Below are 16,621 nucleotides of genomic sequence, written 5' to 3' on the forward strand. Positions count from 1 at the left end.
TATCTAAAGTCCGATTCCGCTAAATGACATCTTGACATCTATTTGTGTGTGCAGCATTAGAATCTGGAAAGGAAATCACAATGAAAAACCACCCTGGTAGTCTCCTATCTCCCAAATCAAAACAACAGTCTTTATTTGTAAACATTTGTCATTGGGAGAGACTCTCCTGTCACTGAGAGGATCAGTCAAAAATCAATTGCAATGTCTATTTCATAATCTTAAAAAAAAAAGCATGGGGAAAATACGCATGCCTCATTTAATTCCTACTAATTCTTTACATCTTCAGTATCTTTCTTGACAAAGCTCTATACCTCTCCTGCAGTCCCTAATAAGTGTGGGGAAGGGAAGGGAGGCACAGACGTTGCTACAAAGTTTGCCATCTTCCAAATTACTCAGTGAACTTCGGGTTCCAGAGAAAACATCCTTTTCCACTCTCAATCCCTGAGAAATTAAGAATAGGAATCTAGGGAATGGAGGGCCTGGGGGAAAAGGGAGAAAGAGGAGGGGAAGAGTCTTGTCCTTCTTTTAACTGGGAACCCATTTAATCCACAGTGGAGAGGAAAAGAATCTTGACTAGAGCCAATTTAATCCTTTCAGTTTGTGTTAAGTGAGGACTCATTTTCTTGAGGTGATCATAATACTGACCTTTTGAAAAAGTGAAAACAAAAAATAGTAGAGAATGCAGAGTGCACAATTAGTACTTAGTGCACAGAATTAGTACTGAGCTGCAGATGGAAAGTTCCATGAATTATTCAATGATTCTAAGGGTCACTGACTTGGTTGTGGCAAAGAATCACACCTAATGATGTGTCTTCTTCATACCAACAAACATTTATTAATTGAAGAGAATAGATTTCTAATAAGATTTGAGTTTCTCCAGGAGGTACCAGGCTTAACTATTAGAGCTAAGAGTACTTACTTAGCATAGTGCCTGGAATATAGTAGGAGCTTAAAGAATTCTAGTTTACTAAGTAAAACTTTCAATTCAAGTGCAATTTGTAAATAGGACACAGGTGCTACTCTTTGAGAGCTTTTGCCTCTGTCAAAGAAGAACAAAACTTTTTTCCCATTTAAAAAAAACAAAAAGCTTCACTGGCCAAAAAGGAATTGAAGTCAGAATGGTGTTGGTCTTGGTTCCAGTCCGAGCCCCTCTACATATACCTTTCTGTGACTTGGAACAAGTCTCTTTTTCTCATGGGCTATTTGTAAAACAAGAGGGATAGACCAGATGACCTCTAAGGGCTCCTTCAAGCTCTAAAGGTCTATAATTCAATTGATTAATTCTCTAAATTGAAGAAAGGAAAAATAAAAGAAACCATGAAGACGACCTTTGTGTAGTGAAAGCTCTCTCAAAAATGAGAGAAGCAACACTATTAAAATAGTGACTATCACATTAGAGGTGTAGAGAAGGTAACTGTGAAAGCTTAAGCCTTTCAAAATGTTTCCTAAACTGAATTCTGTTCATCGAAGCTGAGACTCAGGCCTGGACTTCTATCTTTTTGAAAGATATTAGAAATATATTATTAGAAACATTTCCCACAAATCCACACACAAAAAGTTCAAGCAAATGACCAAAAGCAGTTATTCATTACACAAAGCCTTATAGTAAGAAACAGTTAAATTTAAAAATGGTATTAACATTACTTACTTGATTAGCATTCCTTGATTGGGCAGTAATTCCAAATGGATTTTTCCGCCTTCCTGGGTCCTCAAATAGGCAAATTCCTCCAACATGTCTATATCTGTAGGCCTAGGTTCAGGGTTCACCACCAAACTTTGCATATGACATAAGCAATAATAAATTAGCTCTCTACGTAGTTAATGAATAAAGAAATACTGCTCCTTTGAGCTAGAAATGACAAAGCCAAGGGACAATGGAATAATCTGTTTCTATATATCTAATAATTAAACAGCCTATCTATCTTCTCTCTTCAGTAAGACCAACCTTCTCCATGCTCCTAAAACCTCTCTAACAGAAGAACTTGTCTCCTATATATTGCTGAAAAGAGGCTGTTACATGTACCTTCCTCCCTTTACTCCATATTTAAAAGATCATTTATTATCTCCCATTCTCTTATCCTTTATCCAGTCTCTGAAGAAGTACCAATTCTCACGCTACCTAACTCCTGACAGAGAGGTGACAGACACAGGGTGCAGGATGAAACATGTTTTTTGGATATGGCCAATGTAGAAATTTATTTTGCTTGACTAGGCTTATTTGTTACAAAGTTCTTCCCCCACCTCCTATGGGGAGGAGATGTATTGGAAAGAGAGAGAAAGCTGCTTTCTGTTTGTTGAAAAACTTAAAATGTAATTTAAAAAAAAGATGTAGTGTTTTTTACTAAGTCCATCCCTTCTGGAAGTCTATACCATCAATTACTCTCTTCTTCTATCATCTTCTCTTTATCCATGGACTTCTTCCCCACTACCTAAAAATATACAGATCTCAGGGGCAGCTGGGTGGTGCAGTGGATAGAGCACCAGCCCTGGATTCAGGAGGACCTGAGTTAAAATCCGGTCTCAGACACTTGACACTAGCTGTGTGACCCTGGGCAAGTCACTTAACCATCATTGCCCGGCAAAAATAAATGAATGAATGAATAAATAAGAAAATATACAGGTCTCCCCTATTAAAAATTTTTCACTTGACCCTTGAAGTTGGAGCCAGGTTGTATAGACCTTTCAAAGCTAAACAGAAGGATTTATATTTGATCCTAGAGGCAAGAAGAAGCCCATGGTGTTGAGCAGGAAAGTCCCAAGGTCAGACCTATGCTAAAGGAAAAATCATTCTGGCAGCAGTGTATAGGATGGACTGGAGTGGCGAGAAACTGAGAAATAAGGAGAACAGTTAACAGGATATTGCAATGATATAAGGGAGAAGTGATGAGGACCTGAACTAAGGTGGTAAGGTGTGTAAGTGGAAAGAAAGCGTCTCATTTGAGAGATGTTGTTGACTTAGAAATGGCAAGAGAGAAGTTGAGGATAATGCTGAAATTGTGAACTTGGGAGACTGTGAAGATGATGGTACCTTTAATAGAAATAGTGAAGTTTGGGGCGGCTAGGTGGTGCAGTGGATAAAGCACCGGCCCTGGATTCAGGAGTACCTGAATTCAAATCTGGCCTCAGACACTTGACACTTACTAGCTGTGTGACCCTGGGCAAGTCACTTAATCCCCATTGCCCCGCAAAAAAAAAAAAAAAAAGAAATAGTGAAGTTTGGAAGAGGTGAGGACTAAGGGGGAAGCTAATGAATGAGTTATTTCGTATGTGTTTAGTTTGAGACGTGTCTGGGACTTCTGGTCTGAAATGTCTGATAGGCAGCTGTTAATGTGAAACTTGAGCTCAAGGGAGAGACTGGGGCTGGAAATATAGATATGAGGCATCAGCATAGAGATGGTGATTAAACCAATGGGAACTGATGAGGTTACTAGGAGGGAAAAGAGGGTCTGGGTAAAACTTTGGGGAACAGCCTTCATTAAGGGGTGTGATCTGGATTTTAAGCCAGCAAAGGAGACTGAGAAGGCTTCTTCAAATAGGTAAGAGAACCAGGAGAGAGTAGTGTCACAAAAATCAGCAGACAAGAGTAACCAGGAACAGAGTATTAAATGCAGCAAACAGATAGATCAACTGAGCAAAGACCATCACATTTGGCAATTAAGAGAGCACCGGTAACTTTAGAGAAAGTATGTCCAGCCCAGTGCCTAGCACACAGTAGAAGCTCAGTAAATATTTGCTACTTGAATGAATTAACTTCAATTTTTTAAAAGTTCACAAATAACAATAAACATGCAAAAAACGCAGCAGCTATTAAAGAAAGGGGGATGTTGAGTAGCTTGATGCAATCTGTTGGGGGGATGTATACTCAGTGTCAGGAATGGGTAGCACAGGGCAAAACAGTTAATCATATTCCAACGGGTAGCCAATATAGTAGCAAATGACAAAATCACCACATTGTGGCTACCTCTTGATTAAAAGCAGTCACTGTGAAGAGCAGGGGCTAGCTGTAATGCATACACTCAGACTGCACATCTCAGCATGTGACTGAAGAGTACTGATGCTGCTTCTTAAAAGGTGACCTTTGTATCACTGCTCTGACATCCTTCACTCCTCATCTCACATCCCACACTTCCCTGCTTTGGTGCATACTGTCCTTTAAGCCTCTGATGCTTTCCTTTTTATCTCTGCTTGTTAAGTTGACAAGCATCCTTCAAAACCCAGCTCTTCCATGTGGGGTAGCCTTTCCCAATGCCCCACGAACAACCTTTCCTTTCTTGTTCATCTAACACCTCTTTTATGTAATGATCACTTTCTATTTTGTATTAGTTACATTAATGTGTCATTTTCTATACTGGACTGTAAGCTCCATGAGAGCAGGAACTGTGTTTTATTCATCTTTGTATCTTCCCTAGTATTCAACTGGCTGTACTCTAGAGAACAGGTTTCAAACCAAAAAACTCCCAGTGTTGCTTGAACCAAATTAAAATGTAACTGGGAAAGCGTTAACAAAATTTGTTAATTTGTGGTTTTCTAAGTTAAAATGTAGTCTGCAGGGATCAGTTTCTATTTGGGTTTGATACCACTGCTCCAGAGCAGCTTGATGAAGGCTGAAGATAAGACAACCTTTTTTTTGGGGGGGGGGGGGGGCGGGGCAGTGGGAGTTAAGTGACTTGCCCAGGGTCACACAGCTAGTAAGTGTCAAGTGTCTGAGGCTGGATATGAATTCAGGTCCTTCTGAATCCAGGTCTAGTGCTCTATCCACTGTGCCACCTAGCTGTCCCCCTGGGGTTTTTTGGACAATCTTTTTTTTTTTTAATCTTTGTCCTATTTTCTCTTTCTTGTTGGTGATGGTTTTCCAAAAGGGAATGATGACAACATGAGGTACAAAACAAATTTTAAAAACTCAGTGCTAAATAAAATACACCATACAAAAGTCATTCTTGAAAAGGGATCTGACAGTTGGCAGAGCAGGCTCCCGAGTATGACAAAAGGATACTTGTCACATAGTTGAAAAAATTCTCATACTGAAAGTTGCCTTGCTGACAAATTTTATTGACAGCTTTCAAAAACAGGTTCTCTCCACGTGGCCATTCTTGCTGAAGCAACACGATCACATGACCCAATGCCATATCATCCCTGTTATCTGTGAAAGCCCTTAACTGTAAGACAAGGATTTATATCAAATGAAAAAAGGGAAGAAATGAGCATATGAAAAGTCACTTTTTAAAAAAAGGCCATCTTAATGTAGCCTTGTTTTATATTGTAAACTCTGATAAAAGACACCTACAGAGTATCTGGGAACAAAACAATATACTCTCACTTACTGTATGAGCTAAACAGAATCCACTTGTTAAGTTGTACTCTGAGACTACAACACTAACTTTCCATTGCTACAGAAAAACTCGTGAGAGGGCTCCCCATCAGAATATTAAAGAGGAGGATTTGTCTTGTTATACAAGGTTTCCACAAGGTTGTGAAAGGGAGGAAAAATCCACAAAATCTGCTAAAAACAACAACTTATTCTAAAACAAATAGTACAGTCTTATTCAATAATATTCAGTCTATTTCATCTAAAGAAAAAAAAGAACCAAAAACATGATGTGAGTTGTTTCATCTCTAGCTTATCCATATAAATTTAAGTATAGTATAGGGTTATGACCCACTGATGGTAGTCCAAACATGCTTTTTTTTTTTTTTAATTTAGTGAGGCAATTGGGGTTAAGTGACTTGCCCAGGGTCACACAGCTAGTAAGTGTTTGAGGCCGGATTTGAACTCAGGTACTCCTGATTCCAAGGTCGGTGCTTTATCCACTGCACCACCTAGCTGCCCCCCATACATGCTTTAAAAAAAATCTACCTTTATTATAGAGATGACATTTTGAAACTATGCAGGATGTATCTGCTAAGAAGTCAGTTTGTCAATCAATAAACATTTATTCAGTGCCTATCAAGTTCCAGGCTCTGTGCTAAGGGCTGGGGATATAAAACAAGGCAAAAGACAGTCCTTGCCTTCAAGAACCTCACAATTTAATGGAAGTTGATTCTCTTTTTCAATCTAAAGAAGCAAGAAATTATAATCTGAATGTCTGAGCTGGAAGGGGCTTAATGGTATCCCGTCTAGCCCCCTTCTCACCAAGATGAGGAGAATGTGGTCCCAAGAAGTAAAGTGATTAGCTCAAAATGAGAAAGTATCAGTGGCAGCAGAAACTTAACTTCAGGACTCCCAACTCTCCGTCAAGCAGCCTTTCACAGCCTAAGAGTGGTGGCAGGCCCTTCCAACATGAGGTTGCTCCTCCAAATCAGGGCAGTTGCCATATATGATGTCACCTTTTATGACTATTACCTCATCTGACCAGAGCATTAAATTATTATTAACCTGGTAATTCCTACCAGAATATGAAGTCCTTGAAAGCTCTGAACTGGAGCCTTTGTCCTATAATCAGCTTTACTATTAAACTGTTATTCAGCAAGTAATAGAAATTTTCTCCTATTCAATACCTAGGCCAAGTCACTTATCCCTGCTAGATCAGTTCTTTCTTACTTTAGAGATGAAGGATTCAAAATAGAAGATCCTTAAGATTTCTACTAGATAAAGCACTCTAGGATCTAAGCAAACAACATTAGGAATGGGACCCCCCCCCCACCCCATCAGAGTATGATGTGAAAAGCACAGCACTTATTTCTAAATTTTAACATTTTAATAAATAGATTAAAAGTAAGATGTAAAGATTGAGACTTTTTTGGGGCCTTGGCCAATGCGGGCATTTGTTTTGCTTGACTATCCATATTTGTAACAGGGGGTTTGTTTTTCTTGTTTTCTCAATGGCAAAGTGGAAGGTGGGTGGGAGAGAATACAAACCTGAAAATAAAATAAACTTGATTTAAAAAAATTATTAATATGCATGTTTCTTCCTTACAGAAAATTTCTTCTGTGTACATAACTGAGTAAAATACTCATGTAATTAAATGTTAGCAAATGTATTTGTTCTACTGACTTAAAAATTTTTTTTTTAAAATTATAAAGTACTTTAAATTAAGCAACAATCCCAATGAATATCTTTAGGCTTACCTTAAAACAGGCTAACATTAAATGAAGGCAATAAGGCATAATAGCCTTATTAGTACAAGGCAGAAGTTTCAAATCTGATCCTTAAAAAAAAAATACATTGATTAGCTTAAACAAAGGCAACTTTACTGATGCAAAAAGTCACAATTTCAAGGACATACAACTCTTGATTATCTGTGCTAACAGGGGACTAATAACTGAACTCCAGGGACAATTCAAAAACCAATCTTGCTCCCATCTAAGGCTTTTAATAGGGGTATAGTTGCAAATTAAAAAAATTTTTTTTACAAGTAGCAAGAAATAGTTTTATTTCCTTTTCTCCCTAATCTTGAAATCTGCTGGAATCGATAATGAACTAGCTACATGACATAACAAATTAGGAAGAATGAAGCAGCAATAAAAACAAGTTAGCCTAAGAGATGGCTATGTTTTACATCCATATTATATCTAGCATTAGATCTCAATGTAAATAACATCTTCAAGTACTTTTGGAACATACAGACTTTTTCTAGGTAAGGTTTTCTTTAAAAAGAAAATTTTTATTGATATTTTGTGTTTCTTACATTACCATAGTATCTCATGTATGTATCCTCGCCCCATCTCCTCTCAGAAAGCCATGTCATAAGATAAATAGTATTTTTTGGAGAGGAAACAAAAAGCACAACCAATCAATATACTGAAAAAGTCTGAAAAATCCACATCCAACACCTCTTTTATGTGTGCAGTGTGCCATCTAGAGACCTCTTACCTCCATGTAGGGGTAAGGTTGGGGATGTCCTCTCATATCTTTTCATTTGAGTCCCACTTGATCTCTATAATTTTGTTTACATTTACTTTTGAATTTTTTGGTGTTATTGTTCTTTCCACTTGTTGCTGGCTTTACTTCCTTTATTGTGCATCAGATCATATAGATCTTTCCATGCTTCTCTGTATTAATCATACACATCATTTCTTATGGCACAGGAATATATTCCATTACTTTCTTGTACCACAATTTGTTTAGCCATTTCCCAGGTGATGGGCATCTACTTTGTTTCCAGTACTTGGATATCATAAAAAGTACTGCTATAAATATTTGAGTATATGGTGACTTTCCCCCCTTTAAATCAATAGTTTCCCTGGGGCATAAGCCTAGTAATAAAATCTCTAGTTCAAAGGGTATGGACATTTTAGGGGGAAATACTTATAGTCATATTCATTTAGTAGGCATTAAAAATACATACACAGAATGGAAACTCACTGGCATAAGTATTACATGTGTAAAGCAGTTTTACCATCCTTATTATAGGGTCACAAACTTTAAGATGTAACCATTTTGGGGAGGGGGGGGTGTCAGAATTGTGATTTCATTGGTATAGAACTCCTGATAAGGAAATTCCCTCCAAGAATGGAACTGTCAATGCAGATTGGCAACATGGCTGCAATCTGTAATCTCAGAGAGTTGCCTCAAACACAGAGAAATCAAGCGACTTGATCATGGTCACACAGCTAGTAAATGTCAAAGGTGGAATTTAAAGTTAGGTCTTTCCAACACTAAGAATGATCCTTTATCTACCATGCAACATGACCTCTCTTTTATCAGAGAAGTGTAGCATGGTAGACAGGGTCCAGAAAACCTGGGTTCAGATCCTACCTCTGACACATACTAGCTATGTGAGCTTGGGCATGGCACTTAAACCTCCATATGCCTATAGTAATTTTCTAGGACTTATCTACTAAGTGATAGATGAGTTGTAAGCTATAAAAAAATTAAGACAATTTAAATACACAAAACTGTTGAACCTTGCAGGACTAATAATAATGTTATTTTACTAGTAATAGTTAAAAAATGTTCTTAATTCCTCAGAGACTTAAAATAAAAAAAACAAAAAAACCCCAAACTTAATTTTCCAACCGTACCTTTTCTAAACTTGGGTTTTACTTTAGAAGGTTCCTCATGAGATTTTCCTCCATCTTGAATGGGAAGTACCATGTAGCACATAAGATCCAGAATTTTTTCACATGTCAACTAACAGAAAAAAAAATGTAAAAAATGTACATGTGTATATTTACATAGATGCAAATACACACATTCACATGTAAATATATGTACATATATATTAATCTGAAGCGGTCCTAAGAAAGTGACTCAAGTTGTACATCAGCAGTGCACAAATTAAAAGAAATACAGGGCAAAAAATGTCTGTGTAAAAACCATGTTGCTTATTTTGGATTATGTATTCAGCATTCCCACCTTTTATTATGATTTGTAAAAGACAGTAGAGGAGGGGTCAGCTAGGTGGCACAGTGGATAAAGCACTGGCCTTGGATTCAGTAGGACCTGAGTTCAAATTCGGCCTCAGACACTTGACACTAGCTGTGTGACCCTGGGCAAATCACTTAACCCTCACTGCCCCTAAAAAAAAAAAAGTGTATCTGAAGGCTTTGGCATTGCTGCAATAGTCTATTCTCTTTATTTCACTATCACTTAGTTTCCTTATGAGGAAACTAAGCCTAAAATTAAATCAGTCTAGTTTTCCTCTTTGAGGGAACAAGATCCACTTTTGGAGTAACAATGCCAAAATACAGAAGCCAAGAGACCAACAAATATTTACTGACATCCTGATATGCAGGTAATATTGTGCTATCCAAAGATATTTGAATCAAAACCCTCTACTGACATTTCTATAGCAATCTAAAAAGATTTTAAAAGTATTTTTCTCATAATGACTTAATGAGGCAGACATTTATTCATAGAAGATATGCAAAATATGAACTAAAGTGTGCAGCAGAAACTGTAAGTGCTCTAGGAGTTCAGCAAAGTCTGCCCTCAAGGAGATTATAGGTTCATTACACACTTGGTTAACTGAATGGCATAATTAAAGAACCATTTTAGGAACATTTGCTTTGAGGTGACTGAAAGGAAGGGAGACGAGAAGCAAGGAAATTAAGTAGAAGCAGGTAAAGCAGTCAACATATGATCTCAAGGGAATCTGATGTAGGTTGGTATTATTGGGAATAGAAAGGATTGGAGCAATTTGAAAGACACTGTGAAACAAGAATCCAAAAACTGGTGATGTATTAGATATTGGGAATGGAGACAAGAACAGTCAAAGATGAGTTCAATGTTTTGAGTCTAAAAGCCCGGGATTTTAAAAGATGCAGAGAAATAAATGAGAAAAGTAACACTGTCTCACAACATAAAAGTACCAGAAATGGTTAAATGCATTTGTGGGTACATTCACAAAATACATAGTACTTACTCGGTATTCTCCAAGAGCAAAGTGACAAGTTGCTAACTGGATGAGTGCTCTTTGATGCTCCAGTGTTCCTTGTCCAGTGATCTGCTGTTGAGGATGTGATCCCTGAAGAGCTGCTAAGTGATGTAGGCTGGCTATTGCCTTTTTATACTGCCCCTTAAAAGGCAAAGAAGGTGGAAAAACTATTTATAGATGGGGATAAAAACCTTATTTTGTAAAAAGTTTCCAGCATCAATCAGGTAGAAATAGTCTAGTAACTGCAAAGAACTAGCTATGCTTTGACCTTTTGGTAAGTAGCAAGGCAATTCTGGAATAGAGTAAAACTGCATTATTTAAAGCTATGCAGAGTTTCTAGAATCTCATCTAAAAGGCATAGAGATTTTCTTTTCCAGACTCAATGAGTCTTAGAGTTTAATAAAAATCACATAACTTCTGGGAAATTGTAATGACCAGCTCTAGCCTTAAGGGGGTGTATGCCACCAAAGAACCAATGATCTGAGATCAAATACAATTTACAAATTAAGTTTGTGCTAAAAGACATAAATGTAAAAGTTAGAGCAAGTTAAACTGCTATCACCATCTTCTTTACAGCTATTTGGAACAAACAGAGAAAGGGAAAATCAGAAGATTGCTAAAACAATTTCGTCCTTTGCATTTCTGACTTTCCTTTGTAAAATTAGTCCATGTGAACACCAACTCTTTAAATTATGTAATTACTTAACACAATAAGCCTGTCCTTCCTCCTTGTCCCTCTCACTACTCAAAGTAGAAAATTAATCTTTGATCTTATTCTTTGATCATTTACTTTTTTACGTTAAGGTTAGATGATTTGAATCTCAGGTCACAAAAGCTATACAGCTCAGTAGAAAAAGGTCTAGAAAGTCATTCTTTTCAATTTCAAAAAAACCTCCAAGGTTTTTTGGTGACAAGATTAGGACAGTGTTCTTTCTTCACAGTGGAAAGCATAACAAAAAATATTTAATTTATTGTTCACATGAATTGAGAATGCTGTATCAATGGACCATAGTTATCCTGCCTATGGATGGGAAAAATTTTAAAGTACATGTAGATTCATTTGATAGTATGAAAAGAAAATCCTGCATGCATTAAATACAATGGAAGAAAGATCTGTACAAATGGAATTTAGTATGTTTCATTTTACCTGATAGATAATCATGTCAGTGAGAAAGATTCGTAGCCAAAGCCAGGTATCTGTCTTCCATGCTAAACATATTCTTGTAAATTCTGTGTGTGAAACAAAAAGGTAAATTTACAGAAAAGAATATTATCATTTAACCTTGATTTCTTTTTTTTTTTCTTTTTGGTGGGGCAATGAGGGTTAAATGACTTGCCCAGGGTCACACAGCTAGTAAGTGTCAAGTGACTGAGGATGATTTTGAACTCGGGTCCTCCTGAATTCAGGACCAGTGCTTTATCTACTGCACCACCTAGCTGCCCCTATTTAACCTTGATTTTTTGGTTTGTTTGTTTTTTGGTAAGGCAATTGGGGTTAAGTGACTTGCCCAGGGTCACACAGCTAGTAAGTGTCAAGTGTCTGAGGCCAGATTTGAACTCAGGTCCTCCTGAATCCAAGGCAGTGCTCTATCCACTGCGCTACCTAGCTGCCCCTAAAGCAACATTCTAAATGTGTGATTAGTCATATAGGAAAATAAAACACAATAATACAAAATATTTTCATTTCCCATTCATTTATCTTTCTAAATAAGGAAGGTGGCATCTAAATGAATCTATCATTGACTCTGTAATAGTTAACAGTTTTATTCATAGCTTGAATTGAGGCATATCAAATTTTCAAGTGAAATAATACTGGGAAGGAAAACTAATGTGATGGATGACAGAATCCACAAAAACGTCAACAAGTTAGAATTCTGGGCTGAATAAAATAAGATGAAATTTAAGAGGGATAAATGTATAGTTCTGTACTTTGGTTCCAAAAATTAGCTTCAGAAGTCTAAGATGAGAGCAACGTGGCTAGATGGCATTTGATCTGAAAAAGACATGGAGATTTTGGTGAACTGCAAGCTCCAAAAGAATTGGATGTGATAGGGTAAACAAACAAAAAAGCCAATGAAGTCTTAGGCTGCATTAAGAAAGGTATAGTGCACAGAAAAAACTAGGTGATAGTCCCACAGTATTCTTCCCCCATCAGGCTAAATCTGGAGCATGGTGTTAATTCTAGGCACAATATTTTAAGAAATTCACTGGTAAGCTGGGCAGTAGCCAGAGCAGGACGGCTAGGACAATGGAGGATATCCTTAGATCTTACACAAAAATTGACTGAAGAATCTTAGAATATTCTGTGGAGGAGTTTAGTAGGGATACCAAGTAACAGCTGCACAAGGGTGGCCAATAAGTGAATTATATCACTAGTTATACTGTAATGTACAAGAATGAACCATTTTGCTTCCCCAAAATTCAGTAAAAATGAACATGGTCAGGAAATCCATGGTAAAGGAATTTGTAAACAATGTTCAGCTATTCCTCTTTTCACCACAGTATAAGCCTTTCCCCTTCCCCTCTACCTTATTTTCATAAGCTTCTTCAACAACCCTTGCCCGAAATGGCAGGTTATAGTTTTAGATATGGCTATTTTTAGGGAAAAATGTGGGCAAATGGTAATGAAGCTAAAAGTATTGAGCATTTATTCTATTTTATATTCAGTCACACATGTCTTGGAAGAGCCATCAGAGAATAAGAATAAAAGACCATAGAAAAGAGGGAAAAAAATTAGAGCGTGAAGGACAAAAATATGAAAGCATTTATAAAATATCCATGAAAATTATCAGGTGGAGCCAAGGATTAACATTTCAAAATAACAAAGCATCATTAGCAATGGATGATTTCTGTCCTAAAATAAAAAAAAGGCTTAAAAACGTATACTGATGCCAATCATTTGTCCAGCCCCAACTAGGCACTGTTGAAATAACACACACAAGCCAGTACAATGTGAGAACATTCCTTACCCTTGTCAAGGAAATCTAGGGAATAGAGCAACTCCCAGCTATCACGTGCCAATTTGAAGCTTTCCAGGACTTCGATTGAATTGACAAGCTCTGCCTTATTAACTACAATGTGCCGGCTTCTTCCTTTCCCTGAACATTCTTCATCATCAGAGCTCTGCTTTAAAAAATATGAATAATGTGTTTATTTCAACCTTCTACATAACTAACTCATCTATTCCACATCACCTTTTAAATAAATGTGTTGCTCCCATTTCTGTATAGCACATTATAGATTAGAAACAGAGAAGATAAGAGGTTACTGTCAATTCAACAAAAATTTATTAAGTTCCTACTGTATGGTTTCATCATATTTAACTCTGCGTCTCTAATAACACAATCATACTTTGGGAACAGGAGACAGGGTGGAGAATGAGAGCTATCTCCAAGTACTTAAATGGCTTTCATGTGGAAGAGTATTTGAACTTGTTCTTGCCCCAGGGGACAAAACTACAAAAATTTCCTAACACAGAGAACTGTCCAAAAGTTAACTACAAGGCAGCAAGGTTCTCTCACTAGAGGTGATCAAGTAGAGGCCTCTGTACAAAGCAAACTGATTTGAGGCAGATAACTTTTCAGGAATACTGTAGCAGTGACTCCTGTTTAGGTGTGAACAAAAACAAGGTTTAACATCCTTATGACTCAGATATAACACTACAGTAAGCAAATAAAAATATAACAATATTATAAAATATAATAAAATAAATAAAATAATATTTAGGGAGTTCTCCACCTCCTAGCAATTAAGCTATGAAAATTAAACTTCTATTAACAGTGAAAGATTTTAACATATACCTTTCAGATCAAGACAAATCTAACCAAAAGATAAATAAGAAACAAGTTAAGGAACTGAACGGAAATTTAGAAAAATGAGATTTGATAGATCTCTAACAACTACTGAATAGGAATAGAAAAGAATTTACATACTGTTATACATGGCACTTAACCCCCCCCCCCCCACCATGTGTTGGGGCACAAAGACCTCTCCAAAAATAAACAGAAATATTAAACATATCATTTATTAAATCTAATGTAATAAATATATATTCAATAAAGGGCCCTTAAAGGAAGGTTTAAAAAAGTTATTGGACACTAAAGGTGGGTCAAAGAACAAATTACAGATTTTTTGAGTAATAAAGGGCCTAAGACCTGGATGCTTGTTATATCCCCAACCAACCAGGGGTCAGCAAACTATTTAGCCTAGAGAGCTAAGAATGGTTTTTTACATTTTAATATAATATTGTATTGTTTTTAAAAATATAAAAACCATTCTTAGCTTGAAGGCTATACAAAAGCATTACCTTGGGGTAATAGTTCATCAACCCCTCCTACATGGATAGAGAGCTAACTTCAGAGTTAGGAATACTTGTGTTGAAGCCTGACACATTTCTCACCCCCCCACCCCCCCACTGGTTGTGTGACCCTGGGCAATTCACTTAACCTCTAAGTGCCCCAGGTAATTCTAAGACTATAAATTGTAGAACAAGATAAAATTTGCATCGATAGAGGGAACTTCCTTACAAAGAAATTACAGTTCTGGACTAAATTTTAAAAAGTCAGTAAAGAATGAACTTGGATCCATCTCTCACACCCTACAATGCAATAAGTTCCTGAGGGATGAAGATTTTTATAACACTAGAATAAAACAGAACATATTTATCCCAGTGATGGAGGGAAGATAATTCTTGTTTATTAAAGAAATTCAGGATATTATCAGTGACAAGATGGCTGTCTGAATATATACAAAATTAAAAATTTGTTAATATTTTATTACATTTCATTGTGCAAATGGAAAGTGAAAAAGAATTGATTTAAAAAATCTTATTATTCAAAATAGGGAAATTTATGAAATCAGTCCTAAGATTCCACTTCACAGTCAAAGGAAATAGTACATAATCATATGTGAAAATCACACATGCTCTTAATGAAATGCAAATTAAAACTTTATCATTACACACTTATTAAACTGAGAAAAGTAGGCAAAGAAATGTGGGTCTCCCAAGAATCTGTCCTGTTCTCTTTCTCTTTCCCCTATGTACTCTCTCCCTTGGTGAACTAAACAGCAACCGTGGGTTTAATGATCATTTCAATGTTGATGATTCTTAGATTCAACTTATTCAGCCCTAACCTCTCTCCTTACCTGAAGTCATGCATCATACCTCCCTCTTGGACATTTCTAACTAGATATCCTTTAAGTACCTCAGATTCAACAAGTCCAAACCAGAACTCATCATTTTTCTTACAAAAGCCTCCTTCCTTCTTATAAACTTCTCTATTATCATCAAGGAATCCTGAAGGAAAGACAGGAAGCAGCATGTACTAGAAAAGTCAAAGCACCAGCAACCACTATGGCCACTTTGACTACCATCTCCTCTCGGACGCTGTTAGGGACAGCTTAGGACACTGAACTCAAGAGTCTTTGGAATAGCAGTGCTTCCAGTCCAGAATCCACACCCATCATAATTAAAAGCAACCCTTGGGGAGATGTAGCTTGGCTCTAGCAACATTTATTAAAGATCCAGAAAAGAAAGCTCTTGACACTCATGTCTTTGGTACTGTTAAATAGTTCAACATCAGAAACTGATAGCACTTTAGCAGTAGAAATGACATTAAAGTGGCATTACCATCTGCTTTGCCACTGCACCCTGAGGATCATGGGACATTTCCATCTCACTTGTAGCTGAAACCTACCACAAGTGACGTCTCTCTCTTTAGAACGTGATCTCCTAGAGAACAAGGACTCTTACTTTTCTATTTGTATCCCCAATGCATTTGTTGTCCAGTTGTTTATTCATGATCCTGTAGACCATACTGTCCATGGGGTTTTCTTGGCAAAGATACTGGAGTGGCTTGCCATTTCCTTCCCCAGTGGACTAAGGCAAACAGAAGTCAAGGATCACACAGCTAGTAAAGTGTGAGGCTGGATTTGAACTCAGGTCTTCCTGACCCCAGACCCAGTGCTCTATCTACTGTGCCACTTAGCTGCCTCCTTTTGTACATAGTAAGTGTTTAATCAATATTTCATTCATTCAAGAGCACCATTACCTTAATTTTGTGTCTTCCTTGATTCTCACTTATACTCACCCAATACTCAATTTGTTGCCAAATCTTCTTGTTTCTACCTTCACAACAGCTCTTTTATATGTCCCTTTCTCTCCATTCACACAGCCACACTCAAGGCTGTCATCACTTCATACCTGGACTCCTGTAATAGCCTTCTGGTTGGTCTCCCTGCCTCAAAGCTCTCCCCAATGAGTACACTGGACCAGAAGTTGCTCAAGCTATCTTCATAAAACTGA

At 37.1% G+C, this 16,621-nt stretch overlaps 1 protein-coding gene across 12 annotated transcripts in view; it reads right to left on the reverse strand.

Moving 5' to 3' along the window:
- INTS10 (integrator complex subunit 10) overlaps positions 1-16,621 on the reverse strand; it is a 35,703-nt gene that overhangs the window by 5,161 nt on the left and 13,921 nt on the right. For 8 of the 12 annotated variants that reach the window (XM_043985667.1, XM_043985669.1, XM_043985664.1 and 5 more), the window contains 7 exons: positions 13,287-13,443; positions 11,465-11,547; positions 10,306-10,458; positions 8,963-9,071; positions 7,067-7,146; positions 4,994-5,156; positions 1,649-1,742 (listed from right to left, as the gene is read on the reverse strand). In XM_043985667.1, the coding sequence (XP_043841602.1) occupies positions 1,649-1,742; positions 4,994-5,156; positions 7,067-7,146; positions 8,963-9,071; positions 10,306-10,458; positions 11,465-11,547; positions 13,287-13,443 (839 nt within the window). The remainder of the gene's footprint in view (positions 1-1,648; positions 1,743-4,993; positions 5,157-7,066; positions 7,147-8,962; positions 9,072-10,305; positions 10,459-11,464; positions 11,548-13,286; positions 13,444-16,621) is intronic. The other 4 variants (XM_043985666.1, XM_043985672.1, XM_043985668.1 and 1 more) reach the window with 1 other exon arrangement.

This window comes from Dromiciops gliroides, chromosome 2 (assembly GCF_019393635.1).
Source record: "Dromiciops gliroides isolate mDroGli1 chromosome 2, mDroGli1.pri, whole genome shotgun sequence".
Lineage (NCBI taxonomy): Eukaryota > Metazoa > Chordata > Mammalia > Microbiotheria > Microbiotheriidae > Dromiciops > Dromiciops gliroides.